Here is a 16,609-nt window from a genome sequence, read left to right as displayed (position 1 = left end):
GGGGACACAGAATTTGAAGGAAGCTCCAGGCTCTGAGCTGTCAGCACAGAGCCCGACATGAGGCTCAAACCCACCAACTGAGAGATCATGACCTGAGCTAAGCTGGGTGCTTAACTGACTGAGCCACCCAGGTGCCCCTTGAAACTCTATCTTTAGTCCTAATGACATAAAAGTAATTTGACTAGCTGACCACTTCTTCAGATTGTATGGAGATCGCTCTGACCACTCTGATCTGTTTATTGACATGTTAAGTTCTAGAAGATGAATTTTTCAAGCTTGTTTACTTGATTTTTATGCATAAGGAAATAGAGGTCTGGAGATGTGCAGAAAGGTATGTAAATAATATTAGTGGACAGTCTGAGACTAAAGCCCAGGTTTTCTGGAAAGTAACTTTAGAAATCATAACTTACATATTGCGGTAAAGCTAGCCTCAGGAGTTTCAGGTTTCTGGGACAGTGTGTGTTGTGTGGAGTGATGGAATGGGAAAGGAATGATAAATTAATATCAGGTTCATCTACTCTTAAAGGAAGTTGTTGAGGGGGAGAGCACCTGTAGTGGTACTTCTGTATTTCGGAATTTAGATTTCAGCTTTTGAAAAGGCATTGCAGTGCATATAATGTTGTTTGTTATATGTAACACAATGAGGGGAGGGTTTCTGAGGCAAAACAACTGAAATCAAACGCATTAGTATTTCTGTCGTAGAAATGTAGTCATATTCACAAAGGTGGAATAAATAAAACTTGCATGGGCTAGTCAGGTTTGGCTACCCTAATGTTATAGTTCATGTCAGGCCAGATTTTGTGGCCAAATGGGTTAGGAATAGACTCTGTTTTCAGAGCTTTTTCAAAACTGTAGATGAGGTTGTGGACTGGTCAGAGAGTTTTCAGGATTATAAAAACAATTTGTAGGACGCTGTTAGACAAAATATCATCAATGCTTGTTTTAGAAAAATGGTAAAAGAGAGTTAAATACACTGATAAAGTAGAGTGAGGAAAGGAAAACTGTCATCTCTTGGGACATTTTGGTAGATGTACCAAGCATTTTACACACATAGTTATCTCAGTAATTTGTTTTAGAGATTAGGATAGGAAGTAGAGTGGTGATTTAACCTTGAGTCAGGTTACTTAGTAAAGATGATAGAGATGAGTTTGACCTCAGGTTTGTCTAGCTTCAAAGCTGTTTGCTCTTTCTGCAACACCACCCTGCTCCTTGAGGTAGTATATAACCAGTGCCCACGACTCTGAAGCCTTTGCAGATCATCTGCTAATTTTCTGCTCTTTTAAGTAGGTGTTACCAGTCCATAGTTATTCTGATGATATGTTTAATCTTCTACTAAAATATTTTAATACTTTATAGTAAAATATTTAGGTGATATGAAATAGGTATGTATTTTAACTATACATGTTCTTTAAAAGTTTTTTTCAAGTTTTTCTTTACATTCCAGTTAACAAACAGTGTAATAATAGTTTCAGGTGGAGAATTCAGTGATTGATCACTTACGTACAGTACCCGCTGCTCATCACAACAAGTGTCCTCCATTAACCCTCAGTTTGTTCTCTATAGTTGAGTCTTTTTATTTTCCCTATGTTCATGTTTTGTTTCTTAAATTCCACATGAGTGAAATTACATGGTATTTGTCTTTCTCTGACTTACTCATTAGGCATAATCCTCTCTAGCTCCATCTACTTCATTGGAAACCTTTTTCTTTTTGAATCTCCTTTTTAATGGCTGTGTAGTATTCCATTGCAGACACTCCCCACCCCCACATCTTTATCCATTCATCTATATAGATGGACATTTGGGTTGCTTCCATATCTTGGCTATTGTAAGTAACGCAGCAGTAAACACAGGGTGCATATATCTTATCAAAAAATTAGGGTAATAATATGATCAAATAATCATTCTATTTTTAATTTTTTTTTGAAATTTATTTATTTATTTTATTTTTAAAAATTTACATCCAAATTTGTTAGCATATAGTGCAACAATGATTTCAGGAGTAGATTCCTTAGTGCCCCTTACCCATTTAGCCCATCCTTCCTCCCACACCCCCTCCAGTAACCCTCTGTTTGTTCTCCATATTTATGAGTCTCTTCTGTTTTGTCCCCCTGCCTGTTTTTATATTATTTTTGTTTCCCTTCCCTTATGTTCATCTGTTTTGTCTCTTACAGTCCTCATATGAGTGAAGTCATATGATATTTGTCTTTCTCTAATTTCACTTAGCATAATACCCTCTAGTTCCATCCACGTAGTTGCAAATGGCAAGATTTCATTCTTTTTGGTTGCCGAGTAATACTCCATTTTATGTATATATACCACATCTTCTTTATCCATTCATCCATTGATGGACATTTGGGCTCTTTCCATACTTTGGATATTGTTGATAGTGCTGATATAAACAGTGGGGGGCATGTGCCCCTTCGAAACAGCGCACCTGTATCCCTTGGATAAATACTTAGCAGTGCAATTGCTGGGTTGTAGGGTAGTTCTATTTTTAGTTTTTTGAGGAACCTCCATACTGTTTTCAACAGTAGTTGCACCAGTTTGCATTCCTACCAACAATGTATGAGGGTTCCTTTTTCTCCACATCCTTGCCAACACTTACTTCTTGTCCTTTTTTATCTTTTTTGGATAAATGTCTATTAACATCCTCTACCCATTTTGTAACTGGATTGTTTATACATGTTCCTTTCTTAACCAGCTATCACCAGGGGAAAAGAAAAAGACTGAGCCAACCCTCCATTCTCACTAAGTGTTTTAATGAACATTTGAGAAATAGTAATTTTCTTCTACCGCTTGAAGGTTAGAGGAATTGATTATTCATATGTATGTTCTTAGCTCCTCCCTTTAATTATGGGAAAAGTGAAACCTGACTAAATTTCACCTTACCTAAGGGAATATGTCCAGTGTAATTTTAGATTTTTATTATAAAGCTGTGTTGTGGAAGGAGGGATTGGAGACTGAAGATAAATCCCTTTGAAAAAGGTGTGTGGGCTTTGGAGGCTTAGACTGAAACTGGGTTTTCCCATGTGCATTGTGAATTGCTAGCACCTGTGTGCAGCACAACAGTTTTGATATACTTCAATTTTTATATACATCACCCACTAAATGGTGTCCCTGTCTCTTGTTATATATTTGCTTCCCTGCATCCTGCATTTACCTGACTTTTTTCCTGAGATATTCTTTCCTTTGGGTGGTGTACTGCAAAGGCATTAGACCTAGAGCTTGAAGATCAGGATTTGAGTTACCGTTCATGAAATTTAACTTAACATAGAACCATAATTTTCTTATCCGAGAAAAGGGGATAATCAACTAAAAAGATTTTGTAAAACAAAACAAATTCCTGTATAAATGTTACTTTCTTCTTTTTGTCATTCTTCCTAAAATCTACAATGAATTCTTGTTGCTATGGAATAAAGCTGAAAATCCCTAGTGAGTCTTTGGAGGTCCTATTTTAGGCAAAGAATATTTGGGCTGAGTCCATTCCCTTCCTGTGCATAGTGTGTTCTGCTTCCACTACCCCATGCTTAGCTAATTACTCTTCTGTGCCTTTTCAAATCCCACAATTTTTAAGATTTTAAAAATTGTGGTTCTTTGAAGAATTTCCAGGCCTGCGTTCCAGAAGAGTTTTCTTCCTAACTGCTTTTTATATAGTTATATTCTAGTGTCTCAAGTGTTAGATTAAACCATAAGAAACGGCCATTTTTATAGGTAGAAAATGATCTAATAACTGCTGCTTCAAATGTTCCATAGCTATTAAGCACTTCCTTGGATAGTGAGTTTTCTTCTCCAGCATAGAGCTGACTGCTGCTGCTGCTAATTGTTTGGGAAGCCTTTTAAACATTCCAATAATGTTCAACATTCTTTAAAGCCTGCTATTCTTGAGGATTTTATATGTAAAATTTTGTTAATACAAAGCATTCTACGGTCTATTCGTAGGTTTTCTTTGGTCTATTTCTTCCCATGTAGAGTATGACATGGGGTTTGAGGTCTAGTAGATAAGTACTTAATAAATACTTAATTGCTTCTTTGAATTGGAGGGTTGCTCTATCCACCTATCCTGGGGGCGGGTGGTGTGTGTGTGTGTGTGTGTGTGTGTGTGGCGGGGGGGGGGGGGTGGTAATCTCAACCCCTATTTGTGATACTGCTGTCACTGTAGAATAGCAGTTTGATAGCCTTAGAGCATGGTGACCATCCACTAAAAGACTCATTTTCTGGCTAGTAAATTTATATGGAGTCTTCTAAGGGCAAAAGTACTAAATCATGTTTAATGTTTAGCTTGTATCTGATGAATTGCCTTTATTCCTTATTAAATCAGGATATGTTGTTTTCCCTTTATCGGTAGGGTGTTGTTTTTGGTTGCTTTTAAGATTTTTTCCTTTATCTTTAGTTTTCAGAAATTTAATTATCAATGTGTCTTGGCATTGATTTCTTTGAGTATATCCTGTTTGGGGTTTGCTCAGCTTCTTGAATCTCTCTATAGGTTTGTCTCTTGCCAAATTTGGCAAGTTTTCAGCCATTATATTTCCTTGAGTATATTTTCACCTCCGCCCTCTTTCTTATTCCAGGACTGCAATGACACGAATGTAGATTTTTTTGTCATAGTCCCAGAGGTCTCTAAGGCTCTATTCATTTGTTTTCTCTGTGTTGTTCAGGTTGGGTAATTTCTGTTGTTCTTTCTTCCAGTTCATTGATTGTTTCCTCTGTCCCCTCCATTCTGCTGTTGAGCTCCATCCACTGAGCTTTTTATTGCATTTTTTTTTCTTTTTTTTTTCGCAGCTCAAATTTCAGTTCCACTTGGTTCTTCTTTATAACTTTTATTTATTTTTTTAAATTGAGACGTGTTTGGGGGGCCTGGGTGGCTCGGTTGGTTAAGCGTCTGACTTGAGCTCAGGTCATGATCTTGCGGTCCGTGAGTTCAAGCCCTGTGTTGGGCTCTGTGCTGACAGGTCAGAGCCTGGAGATTCTATGTCTCCCTCTCTCTCTCTGCTCTCTCCCACGCTTGCTCTCTCTCTCTCTCTCTCTCTCTCTCTCTCTCTCAAAAATAAATATTAAAAAAAATAAATACATTGAGACCTATTCGCTGATAATATTTTTGTTTCAGGCATGTTCATAATGGCTCACTAAAGCATTTTTGTCATGATTATGTTAACATCTTTGTTAGATCATTCTAACATCTCTGTCCTCTTGGTGTTAACATCTACTTCCTTTTTCACTCAGTTTGAGATTTTGGTTCTAGATTTGAGGGACTTTTTTTTTTAATTGAAACTTGGATTTTTAAAAATTATGTTATGGATCTTCTTTAAAACTTTGGTTTTACTGTCTTTTTTTGGACACCCTTTTATCAGGGGCAATGAGACAGAGGCATCACTTTGTCACTGTGTGGTGGTGTTAAAAGGTTCCCCAGTTAACACCTGAGGTGGGAGGAGCTCCTCATTGCTGTGGGATGGGGGTGGGAGTTGAAGTTCCCACATGGTGGGGATACTCATTTGTGGTGGGCCATGGCTAAAGTCCTGACTTCTCAACAGACAACAGACACCCTGGTGGATGTGTTGGTGCTTTGTAACAGTCTTAGGAGGATGGAAATCTTAGGCTCCCCACTTGGCCTCTGCTGGAGTGGGTGGGATTGCGGCCTCTGTTTTCTGTGGTGTTTGGCTGGAGTAGAGTGATTATTACTCTGATAAAATTATTACTCTGATAAAAGTTTCCTGTCTTGCTTAGGCTGCCACTTTTCTGCCCCTTTGACTGGAGAGCAGGGTTTTGTTGGTTTTTTTTCTTTCTTTTTTTTTTTTTTTTTTTTTGTCTATACCCATCGGTATTTCTGTGCTGCTGGCTTCTCTAGCTCGAAGACTGGATTTATGAGGCAAAAAAAGAAAACCCATAAAAACTAGAGAACGCACCACCATGTCCTTCCTTAGGTCAAGCTCTCTCTTAGCCGTTGCCAACTTTCAGAGTCATTAGGTTTGTTTTATATGCAATATCCTGGGTTTTTAGTTGTACTTATTTATTAGCAGGAGGAATGGGGAAAGGTATGTCTACTCCTATCTTCCTGGAAGCTTACGGCCTCATTTTCTTTTTAGAAACACTTGTACAAATATCTTCAAATATCAGTAGTGAATAGAAAATAAATTCTTTTTTTCTTTCTACTAACTCACAGTTTTTTATGCTGAGCCTTAGTTACATATAATGAAATTAAATTATAATTTTTTTTCCCTCTTTATTGCAGATTCTGATGCTCACAGTACCACCTCAAGTGCCTCCCCAGCTCAGTCTCCTTGTTATAGTAACCAGTCAGATGATGGCTCAGATACAGAGATGGCTTCTGGCTCTAACAGAACGCCAGTTTTTTCCTTTTTAGATCTCACGTACTGGAAAAGGTAAAAGCAACAAAATATCTCTCTAACCAGCAAACCTTCTTAATTACAGGCGATGGTTTCCCACTTCCTTAGCAGTTAAATGGCATTTGGCACACAGCTGGTAGCACACATGGTTGGAGGTGGATAAGCAAGAATTGAGCCGAGAGCTGTGATTTATGTGCTTTTCCTATTAAAATTGATTTAAAATAAAAATCATGTTAGGGAATGTATGTTTCCTGTAATGGAGTAGACTGGGTATTCTTTCTGACCAACTCTCACTGAAAAAAGTAAAAGCTAGAAATACATATTTTTAAGTCTTTAAAAGTAGCATTGATAAGTGAGCAAATTAGTAAGGCATAATCAGAGACCAGACCAAATGCTAAGTAAATGTGGAACCCCAAAGTCGAAAAGAGGTAGTAGATTTGGAAAGAGAAAAACAGCTAAGGATTTTATTTTCTGTTTCACAGATTCGAGAAGACTAACAAATTAAAAGTGAGATTTAATAAGCATTTATTTTATGATAGAATTCACGCATAGATGATTATATGAAACTATGGAACATGAAAGACAAAATAGTTCTTTAACAGTGAGAAAATAAAGACTATTTTCAAAGGAACAGCACTAAAAGCTGAGTTCTCAGTATGGACAAAGGAAGCCAAAAAATAATAGATTAATATCTTCAGTGGGCCAAGAGGTAGTAACTCTCAACCTAGAATTATATATATGTGTAGCAAAAATATCCTTTGGGGGGGTGTGCTTGGCTGGCTCGTGGGAAGAGCATGTGACTCTTGATCTTGAGGTATGGAGTTTGATCCCCACATTGGGTGTAGAGATTACTTAAACAAACTTACCTTTTATGAACAAGGGCATAAGACTTTGACTAGGAAAAAGGTTGAGAATTTGTCATCAGACCGACCCTAAATAACAAAGTTCTACAGGCAGAAAAAGAGATCCTAGATTAAAATTCTGAGAAGGATAGATAAAGTAGCAAATATTTAGGTAAATTTAAACAAATTGCTTAAAATAATAATAGTTGTGGGGGTAAAAACAGAGTTACGAAACAGTAGCATATAAATCAAGGGAATAAAAGGGATAGGAGTTAAGGTATCCTAACATCCTTTGCCTTGTCAAATATAAATATGTTGAATAACTTTGGGACTTGAGTAACTGTGTCCCCACTCATAGAATTAAATAAAAAGAGTGAATACCTCCAGAGTCAAGAAGGGAAGGGCAGAAAATGTAAAAATATGCTTAAAAATATACCTAGCAAAACAAAATGGAAATAGAAACCATGGGTCCAAGAAGACAGTAGAATAAAAATTAGAAAATCTTTATAACTAAAAAAATAACTGAAAAATACCACAAATCAAAACATGGTATGAAATTAAAAAGAATTGGAGGAAAAATTAATGCTTTCAATGCTTAGAAAAGAAAAAACTAAAAATTTGTGAAATGATAAGCATTCAGTTTAAAGATAATGAAGCCCAGTACAAAGAAAAATAAAAGCAATGAAGTCCTAAAGATACAAGCAGAAATAAATGGAGTAGAAAACTGGTAAGCAATGAACAGGATCTGTAAAGCTAAGAGTTGGATCTTGAAAAAGACCTGACCAAAAAAATTAGTAGAGATGAAGCAGATAAAAAGAGATCATATTCATAAGCACCTTAGACAAAACAGGGAGATTTATCTATAATTAAGACAAATGTAAAAGACAGTAGGACATTAAAACAACTGTATGCTAGTAAATTTGAACATACAGATGAAGTGGATACATTAGTAGAAGAAGACAGTTTTCCAAAACTGTCTCAAGACAAAATAGAAAACCTGTATAGTGTTACAATAGAGAAGTTGATTCAGTGGCCAAAGTCTTCTCTCCAAAAATCCCAGGCTCATCTTAGGCACGTTCTCCCAAACAATCCAGAAACACATGATTCTGATCTTGCATAATGTTTTCAGATTATGAATAAAAGAGGGCATAGGCCCTAAGCATTCTCTGAGGCTAATATATATAACTTTGATACCAAAAGAGTATATCATGACCAGATTGGATTTATTCTAGGGGTGTAAGATTGCTTTAAACATTAAAAGTCAACTGATAGAATTTGCCACACTGACAGTTTGTAAAGGAAGGAAAAAAATGCCTGTCATCTTAGCAGTACTTTGAAGATGTTTGATATATTTGAATGTTCTTTCAAGGTTTAAAATAAAACCTTTAGTAAATAGGGATAGAAGGGAACCGCATTAATAAATAATTGGCATTTTCGAAGAAACATGAACATATTTCAATTCCTATATACCAGCCACATAACTTAGAAGAAAAAAATGTTAGACGCACATTGATGTGTACAGCATGTTTATGGTAGCAAAAGTCCCATCAAAAGGAGTGTGAATAAATTCACATGGTGGAATACTATACACAAAACGAAATAAAACTTTGACAATGGGTCTGAACCTCAATTAATGTTGAGAAAATTGCAGCAGTAGAGTATGATTCCATACATGTGTTTCTTTTAAATAGGAGATAGTTGAGCAATATATGAAGAGATGTAGACTTGTTTTAAAACTGTGAAGTGTAAAGCAAAAAGGCCCTGATAGGCTTAAATTGAAGTTGGAGTGAATGAGATTGGGCAGGATGGGACTGGAGAGAAACATACAGGGGGACTTCACAGGAAATGATTATTCCCTTAGAGTATGTGATCCGTGGGTGTTTGGTAGTCATTTTTAATGCCTATTTGTATATTTGAAACAGTTTACAACTTCAGGAGCAGCCTCTGAAACTGCTGTCTCTCAGAATGATCCCCACACCTTAATCTTTGATAAGGTTCCAGTGTGGAATTTAAGGGACCTGGGTAATTCCCATTACCCAGTTAATTGGGATCTCTCTAGGAGCCTTTCAGTTGGAATGTGGTAAGACTGTAAAAGTAGAACCTTTTGATCATGTTGTACTAGTTATAATTATGTAGATTTTTTCTTTTTCTTTTTTTTTTTTTTTGTTTCCTTGTATTGCTAGTTTTCTACCTTATTAATATATTCCTCTCCCATTTTTTTCTTTTAGACAGAAAATATGTTGTGGGATTATCTATAAAGGCCGTTTTGGAGAAGTTCTCATTGACACACATCTATTCAAGCCTTGCTGCAGCAATAAGAAAGCAGCTGCTGAGAAGCCGGAGGAGCAGGGGCCAGAGCCTCTGCCCATCTCCACTCAGGAGTGGTGACTGAGGTTTAGGTAGAAGGGGAACAAAAAAACGATTTAAATTTTGGAAAGAAAACAAAGCAACAAAACCCTCCTATTTTTAACTTGGATACCTGCTATTCTGCCAAAAGACACTTTCTAGAATAGTTTTGAATGAGTTGTTATTTCTCCTCCAGTTCCACAAACTCTGAAGCCAGTGTCTAGCTTACTAAAAGAAAAAAAGTGTACATAATATTTAAGATGCTGAGTATTTCATAGGAAAGCTGAATGCTGCTGTAAAGTGCTCTTTAAGTCTTTTTTTTTTTTTTTTTAATCCCCTTCTAATGAATGAATCTAGGGGAATTTCAGGGGACAGAGATGGGATTTGTTGTATGATAAACATATGTAGTTTTAGTCTTTCTATATTGAGAAGCAGTGGTTGGGGCATTTTAAAGATGGCTGGCTATACTTGTTTTCCTTCATGATAATAAATTTGTCATAACTCAGTAACGTGGACTTGCCCCAAGAGGTAGTTGTTAATAATTTAAGGTCTTGCCAAGGTTCTGATGATTCAAACCTGTACTACTGAATATTAAGCAGGACAGACTAAGCTCTCTGGTGCAAATGCCTTGAAGGAGTAGTTTCTAAACATACAGAGAGGTAACTTGAGTGTATATGTTGCATCCTCTGTCACCTCCCTCCATATTCATTTTTGATAAAGATTTTAATCTATATTGAAACTTCTAAAGCAGAATCAAAGCTCCTCTGGGGAAATGTCAAGTTTTAGGATGAGCAATCCTAAATGAAGAGAACCAAAGCATTACCACATGGTAGAGATCACATTCTATTAAAAATGTTAAATTATCTTTAAAAATGTACAAGTCTTCAGGATGGCACACACAAAAAAACAAAGGTTAATGCTTCTTGGGGCACATTTCTTAGAGGGCTTGCTTAGTGTGTAAATAATTGACTTTTGTTTGTGTTACATGACTGGTGACTTCATTGAAAATCTGCGCAATTCAGTTTTAGCTCTGGATTACTTCAGTTGACCTTTGTGAAGGTTTTGTCTGTGTAGAGTGGTTGTTTGACTGGTTTTAACCTATTAGGGTTTGGGGTTTTTTTTTTTGTTTTGTTTTTTTTCCACTCTATATTAAAGTAAAATTCTAAAAGAAAAGAGGTGTGTGTTAATGCTGAGTGGGCTGGTTTAGGTTTGACTTCTTTTAGTCAGGCTTTGTGAACATTGAGATGATAGATGATGCATCCTGAACACGGAGCTCTTCGATTCCAAAATCTTCATTTGAAGCCTTTTTACTTGAACCCAAACCAAAGTACTGTCATTGCCTCTTTTTTTAAACGTTCAGGAATAACCTATCACCGGTTCAGACTTCTCATAATTAGGGAGGATCATTTGCCTACCTTATAATAACATGACTCAGTGCTTATTTTTAAAACTGGATTTTAAAAATTAGTATAAATAACAGTAAGGAGTGAGCCACTTTTTACGGGCACCATATAGTTTTATAATTCTTAATCTAAACTTAAAATTTTATATTTCTTCCTTATGGCAAAAACTACAAGCCACCATGTGCACAGATTACACCGTGAGTTGGGTTGGCTCTCCCACAGCCTCTGAGGTGAATTACAAGAGTCCCAGCCATTATCATCTTCTTCCTGTTGTTTCGAAATGGTTTTTTTTTTTTTTGTACATTTTGGCTACAGTATTGGTGGTAGAATATACTATAATATGGATCATCTCTACTTCTGTATTTATTTATTTATTACTAGACCTCAACCACAGCCTTCTTTTTCCCCTTCCACCTCTTTGCCTGTAGGATGTACTGTATGTAGTCATGCACTTTGTATTAATATATTAGAAATCTACAGATCTGTTTTGTACTTTTTATACTGTTGGATACTTATAATCAAAACTTTTACTAGGGTATTGAATAAATTTAGTCTTACTAGAAAATAAAAGAAGATGTTTTGTGGCTTTGTTGAAAAGGTGTTCTTAGGTAAGAATGTTTTTGACCTTCACAGATACGCAGTTTTAACCCTTTCGTATTATAACAAGCCCTGAGAGAAAAAGGCCTCTTTACCGAGAGATACTTTAAAATAAAAGACGTTTTAATTGACATGCCCAATAATTGACCTAGTAGATAAGATGATTTTAACAATGAAGGATAAAGACTCTTCAATGGTTGGTTGGTTGATTTCGTTTCTATTTTATTTTAACTTAATTTTATTACTTTTTAAATGTTTCCAGTGTTTTAAGGTCTGTGTTGTGGTTTTATTATTACTGTCTATGGGCATAGTGGGAATCGTCATTGAGACTTTAAAGAAATTATAAAAATTGGTTATAGGGAAAGCTGGATTTGGGCATTGGGGTCAGACCTGGTCTCTGATGTCTGGCTTTGCCCCTTTATTAGCCATTTGAGTCTCTTTGCATTTGTGAGCCTCCAAACTTCTGTAAAATCATTTACTTTCCAGAATTACTTACTTTATAGAATTATGAGGAATCTAAAGGGATGTATGTAATCCATATCAAAGTTTTAAAAACAGATTGCTTATTAGTTGGGAAAAGTGGATCCTGTGGGCCAAACTTTCTGTACTATCGTTAGGGCTTAAATTTGCTTTGGGATCTTGCAGATGATTTGCCAGTACCTAATTTAGTTAACGGTGAAGTTACCAAGTTACCCTGAAGTTAAGCTCAGGTTGTCAGCAGCACCTGTGTCCTGTGGCTTTAGGATGGAGAGTTCAGATTCCTTATTGGCTGTAGGGCCCCTTGGCTCATTACCACCTGGGTTCTCCTGACTTGGCCGCTTGGTGCATGGAGCCAGCAGGTCTCCAGAGCCAGTTTGCTGGTGAGTCGGAGTGTCCTCAGGTCCTTCCCACATTCTAAAGAGGGTTACACAATGAACACCATGAGGTGGGGTGTGGGGCCCATGAGGGACATCTTAGAGTGTTGCCTGCAACAGCACCTCATTTTCTTTTCTAACTTGAAATTGGGCCTCTTTGCCCTACATTACAAGTGCTTTCTGTAGCAAGTACAAAAAAAAAAAAAAGTTCCCCTACGGTGGGTCAGGCACTTTTAAACATTGTTTAAACAACTTTGCAAAGTTTAGAAAAAAAACACAAACCTGTTCACAGGTGAGTAAGTAGAGGTGCAAGAAGGTCATGTAACTTAAATAAAATCAACTTTCCTGATTCCAAAGCCTTTGCTGTCTGAATCGGCCCCCGTCTCTGCTGTCTTAACCTGCATTTGGAGGTGGTCACCTTGCTCTCTTGAAGGATGAAAATGGGAGGCAAGTTTTACCCTGGCTGAGAGGTTAGCTGTTAACTGTCTAAATCAGTTGTTCAAGTTTTGTTTCTTAATTTTGATGTTGTGCCTATTAATACACTGTCTTTTTGTGTAGAAAATAGTCTTCAGGCAGTTTAGTGAAACAACTGGATATTCTAAAAATAAATGAAGGTGTCCAAAGCTAACTGCTTGCTCTGCAGGGAAGAATGGAAGGTACCCAGGGAGCCTCTTGATCCATCGTCCCTATGACAGCTTCCTAATGTTCCAGATTTAGCATCGTGGTACTTCTGGCAGTCATTTTGTGTGATGTTCAGTGAACTGGGAAAGGGGGGAAAAAGCCAAATTGGATCAAAGATAATTTCACAGACTCATGTTCTCAAAGGGATCTGAGGGTTCTAACAGTTTCTCGAGCTGTGGAGTTTGGTTACTCATTGTGATCATGAGAATGCTTTAGGTTTCAGATATCTTGCACCCTGGTTAGAAACTGCTTGTTACTGTATGCTGGGTTAGGGAGTCTTGGACATACATAGTTGCAGGCTTTAGTCTGAAAGAGCCTAATCTTTCAGTTTAGAGAACTGAAGAGATTTTGGCAAAGCCTGTCCTTTTGTCTCAGTGCTTGAAAGGGGAAAAATCATTTACTCCATTGTAGAACTTCAGTTCTCTATACTTAACAGCTTACTAGCTTTAACATTATCCATGGTTTTTGCTTCTGCATTTTTGTAATGACAAGAAAGAGTGGTGGTTTTTTAAAAAAACGTTTTTTTTAAGTTTATTTACTCATTTTGAGAGAGACATCATGAGTGAGGGAGGGGCAGGGAGAGAGGAAGAGAGAGAGAGAGAGAGAGAGAGAATCAATCCCAAGCAGGCTGCACACTGTCAGGACAGAGCCTGATGTGGGGCTCGAACTCACAAAACCGTGAGATTGTGACCTGAGCTGAAACTGAGAGTCAAGTGCTTAACTGACTGAGCCACCCAGGTGCCCCAAGAGTATTTTTTTTTAAATATGAAATTTATTTCCATACAAGGAGTGGTTGTTTTAAATATCAAAAATTAAGTCTCAAAAATCTCAAGATTACTCAGCAAGTAATTGGTATGATTAAAATAGGAGCCTGAACAATTATGCATCCCTCCCCGCCTTTAAGGTAACAAGTGTATTCTTTACCTACAACTGCCTTTATAATCCACTCCATTGTTGGTTCTGTCCGCACCACTCCAGGGATCACTGATGGCTTTCCCATGGGGAATTCTCCAAAGCCCTCATTTTTTTCATCCAGCCTCTCAACAGCACTTGATTTAATGGATACGTTCTTTTTTGAAACATTCTTGGCTAACAACTACAGCTTCTACATTCTCCTACCTCGGATGCTCAACTGGCCAGGGTCATCTTCAGCCCTCTTCCCAGACCATCTCCATTCCTACAATCCCATGCACTATGTAAAATATGCAGGCATCTTCCAAGTCTATCTCCAGAGCTTTTTGTCAATCAGGGTGCTGGCAGGAAATAGATGACTTACTGCAATTGGATAATTTAAGGAAACTTTAGTAAAGGGACTTTACAAAACTGTGTGCACAGGGTAAGGAAACCCCAGGGGGGAATGCAGTTCTTAGGCCCGGTTGCACTGGGACTGGTAATGGTGCTGTTACCACCTTTAGGTCTGAAAGGTTGAGGGGGAGGAGTGGTAAATGGAACCAGGAGATGGGCTGTATAGAAAGGGTGTGAGGTTGTGGAAGGCACCAGGAATAAATACATAACAGGAGCACAATACATATTTATTGGTTATAATTTTGTAGTTTCAGAAGTCGTTCATAGAGTTGAGTTTATGCTATTGGTCTTGATGAATATCAAGAATTTAAAATATATTTAAACTTGAAAGGGCCATACAAGAGGATAGCCTCTCCCTAGATCCACCAGTTGTTAACGTTTTACCACATGTATTTTATCTAATTTGTCTTGCTGAATCATTTGAAAGTAAGTTGTGACAAAACGGCACTTCCTCCCTGTATACTTATTCATCTCCTGTATTCATCTCCTTGAAATAAGAATTTTATACATGAAGCCACAATGCCATTGCTCCACTGGAGACAATTAACAATAAGTGAATAACATCTAACATAGATTTGTAGGAGATAAATTGCCCCTGTTGTTCCAGAAAATCTTATTAAACTTTTTCCTCATCCAGGATCTAGCCAATGAGGTTTTTGTATACATTTTAATCTGCTAAGTCCTCTGCGTTCCCCCCGCCCCCCACCACGACAATGAACTTTTTGAAGCGTCCAAATCCATTCTACAATGTCCCATATCCTGGATATTTTTCTGACTTTTTTAGTAGATTTGGGTTATACTTTTTGGTAGGAGTATAACAGGCTGTGTGGTTATCTCTTACTGTGTCATGAAGATGTACACAGTGTTAACTTGGCACTGTTTGGTGATGCTAAGATTGATCATTTGGTTAAGATGACTGCCAGATTTTTCCATTTTAATGTACATTTTTTTTCCTTTTGTAAATGAGCAGTCTGTGGGGTGGTACTGTGAGTTTTTTATTCAGTGTTTATTTCTGAGAAAGTACGTGTCACTAGTGGGAAAGGGGCAGAGAGAGAGGGAAGACGGGATTCAAAGTGGGCTCTGTGCAGACAGCAGAGAGCCCCATGTGGGGCTCAACCACACGAGCCATGAAGTCATGCGTGACCTGAGTAGAAACCTTGACCTTAATCGACTGAGCCACCCAGGCACCCCTCTACTGTGAGACTTAAAAAAAAATTTTTTTTTTTAAGTTTATTTTTGAAAGAGAAAGCGCTAGTTGGGGAGGGACAGAGAGAGGGAGAGAGAATCCCAAGCAAGCTCCGAGCCACCAGTACAAAGCACCACACAGGCTCGAACCCACAGAATTGTGAGATCATGACCTGAGCCAAAACCAAGAGTCGGGTGCCTAACCAGCTGAGCCACCCAGGTGCCTGGAGACGTTTCACACAAACTTTCAAGTATTCATTGAGCACCTATGTCCCAAGACCCTATTAAATATCCTAAATAGTTCCTTACACTTGAGAAGTCATGCAATCCTTAAGTCCTTTGAGGATCTTAGCTCACTGAAGGTGTTGTGCTTATTCTTGCCCTTAGTTGCATTTAACTTTTATTTTCTTGGTTTTTCTGTGGTTTTCATTCAGAAGTAAAGATGTGCATGGTGTGTAGGGGCTATGTTTGGCACACGAGCTTATTAGAGGCTGAAGACTTGAATTCAAATCTTGATTTTGGTGCTTTCTGGCTATAGGATCTCAGATCATTTCTCTGAGCTCATTTCCTCCTCTGTAAATTGGAGGAAATATAGCAGAATTTCAGTAAGAATAATTCAGTAAGAGAATGCATCATAAAAGTCCTGGCCTCATGTACAGTGGAAGGTTTGTGCCATCATTTGTTATTTTAATCTTTGAGGTCTAAGTGGATACAATAGGAATGAAAACTTTTTATCATCTATAGTTATGGTGAACACAGGAAAGGTCTTAAACATTGCACATGAAGACACCTACCCCTTCAAAAAAAAATCTCTATAAAGCTTTCTTAAGTTTCAGTGCTTTAAGGAGAAAATGTATTCGCTACAAGATGATTATGCTTTGGCAGCCCATGAATCCCAGGATTGGGAAAGTGTATAGAGGGCATGAAGTGGTGCCAGATACACAGTAATTAAGCTGTGCAAAAGTGTGCTGAAATGCAGGGAGTGGCCAAGATAGGCTCTCGGGATGATTTTTGAAGGGTAAAATTTGGCTGTGTTTAACAGTGGGACCAATTCA

General features: G+C 37.6%; 1 protein-coding gene across 4 annotated transcripts in view; it reads left to right on the top strand.

The window, feature by feature from the left end:
- SINHCAF (SIN3-HDAC complex associated factor) overlaps nucleotides 1-14,978 on the top strand; it is a 35,220-nt gene extending 20,242 nt beyond the window's left edge. For all 4 annotated transcript variants that reach the window (XM_015074952.3, XM_015074953.3, XM_053226111.1 and 1 more), the window contains exons 5-6: nucleotides 6,227-6,377; nucleotides 9,412-14,978. In XM_015074952.3, coding sequence (XP_014930438.1) covers nucleotides 6,227-6,377; nucleotides 9,412-9,571 — 311 coding nt within the window. In that variant the 3' untranslated portion in view covers nucleotides 9,572-14,978. The remainder of the gene's footprint in view (nucleotides 1-6,226; nucleotides 6,378-9,411) is intronic.
- Nucleotides 14,979-16,609: the final 1,631 nt, after the last annotated feature.

The sequence above is a fragment of the Acinonyx jubatus genome, chromosome B4 (assembly GCF_027475565.1).
Source record: "Acinonyx jubatus isolate Ajub_Pintada_27869175 chromosome B4, VMU_Ajub_asm_v1.0, whole genome shotgun sequence".
Taxonomy (NCBI): Eukaryota; Metazoa; Chordata; class Mammalia; order Carnivora; family Felidae; genus Acinonyx; species Acinonyx jubatus.
The sequence above is the reverse complement of the archived record's forward strand: the minus strand, read 5'-3'. Positions and strand labels throughout refer to the sequence as shown.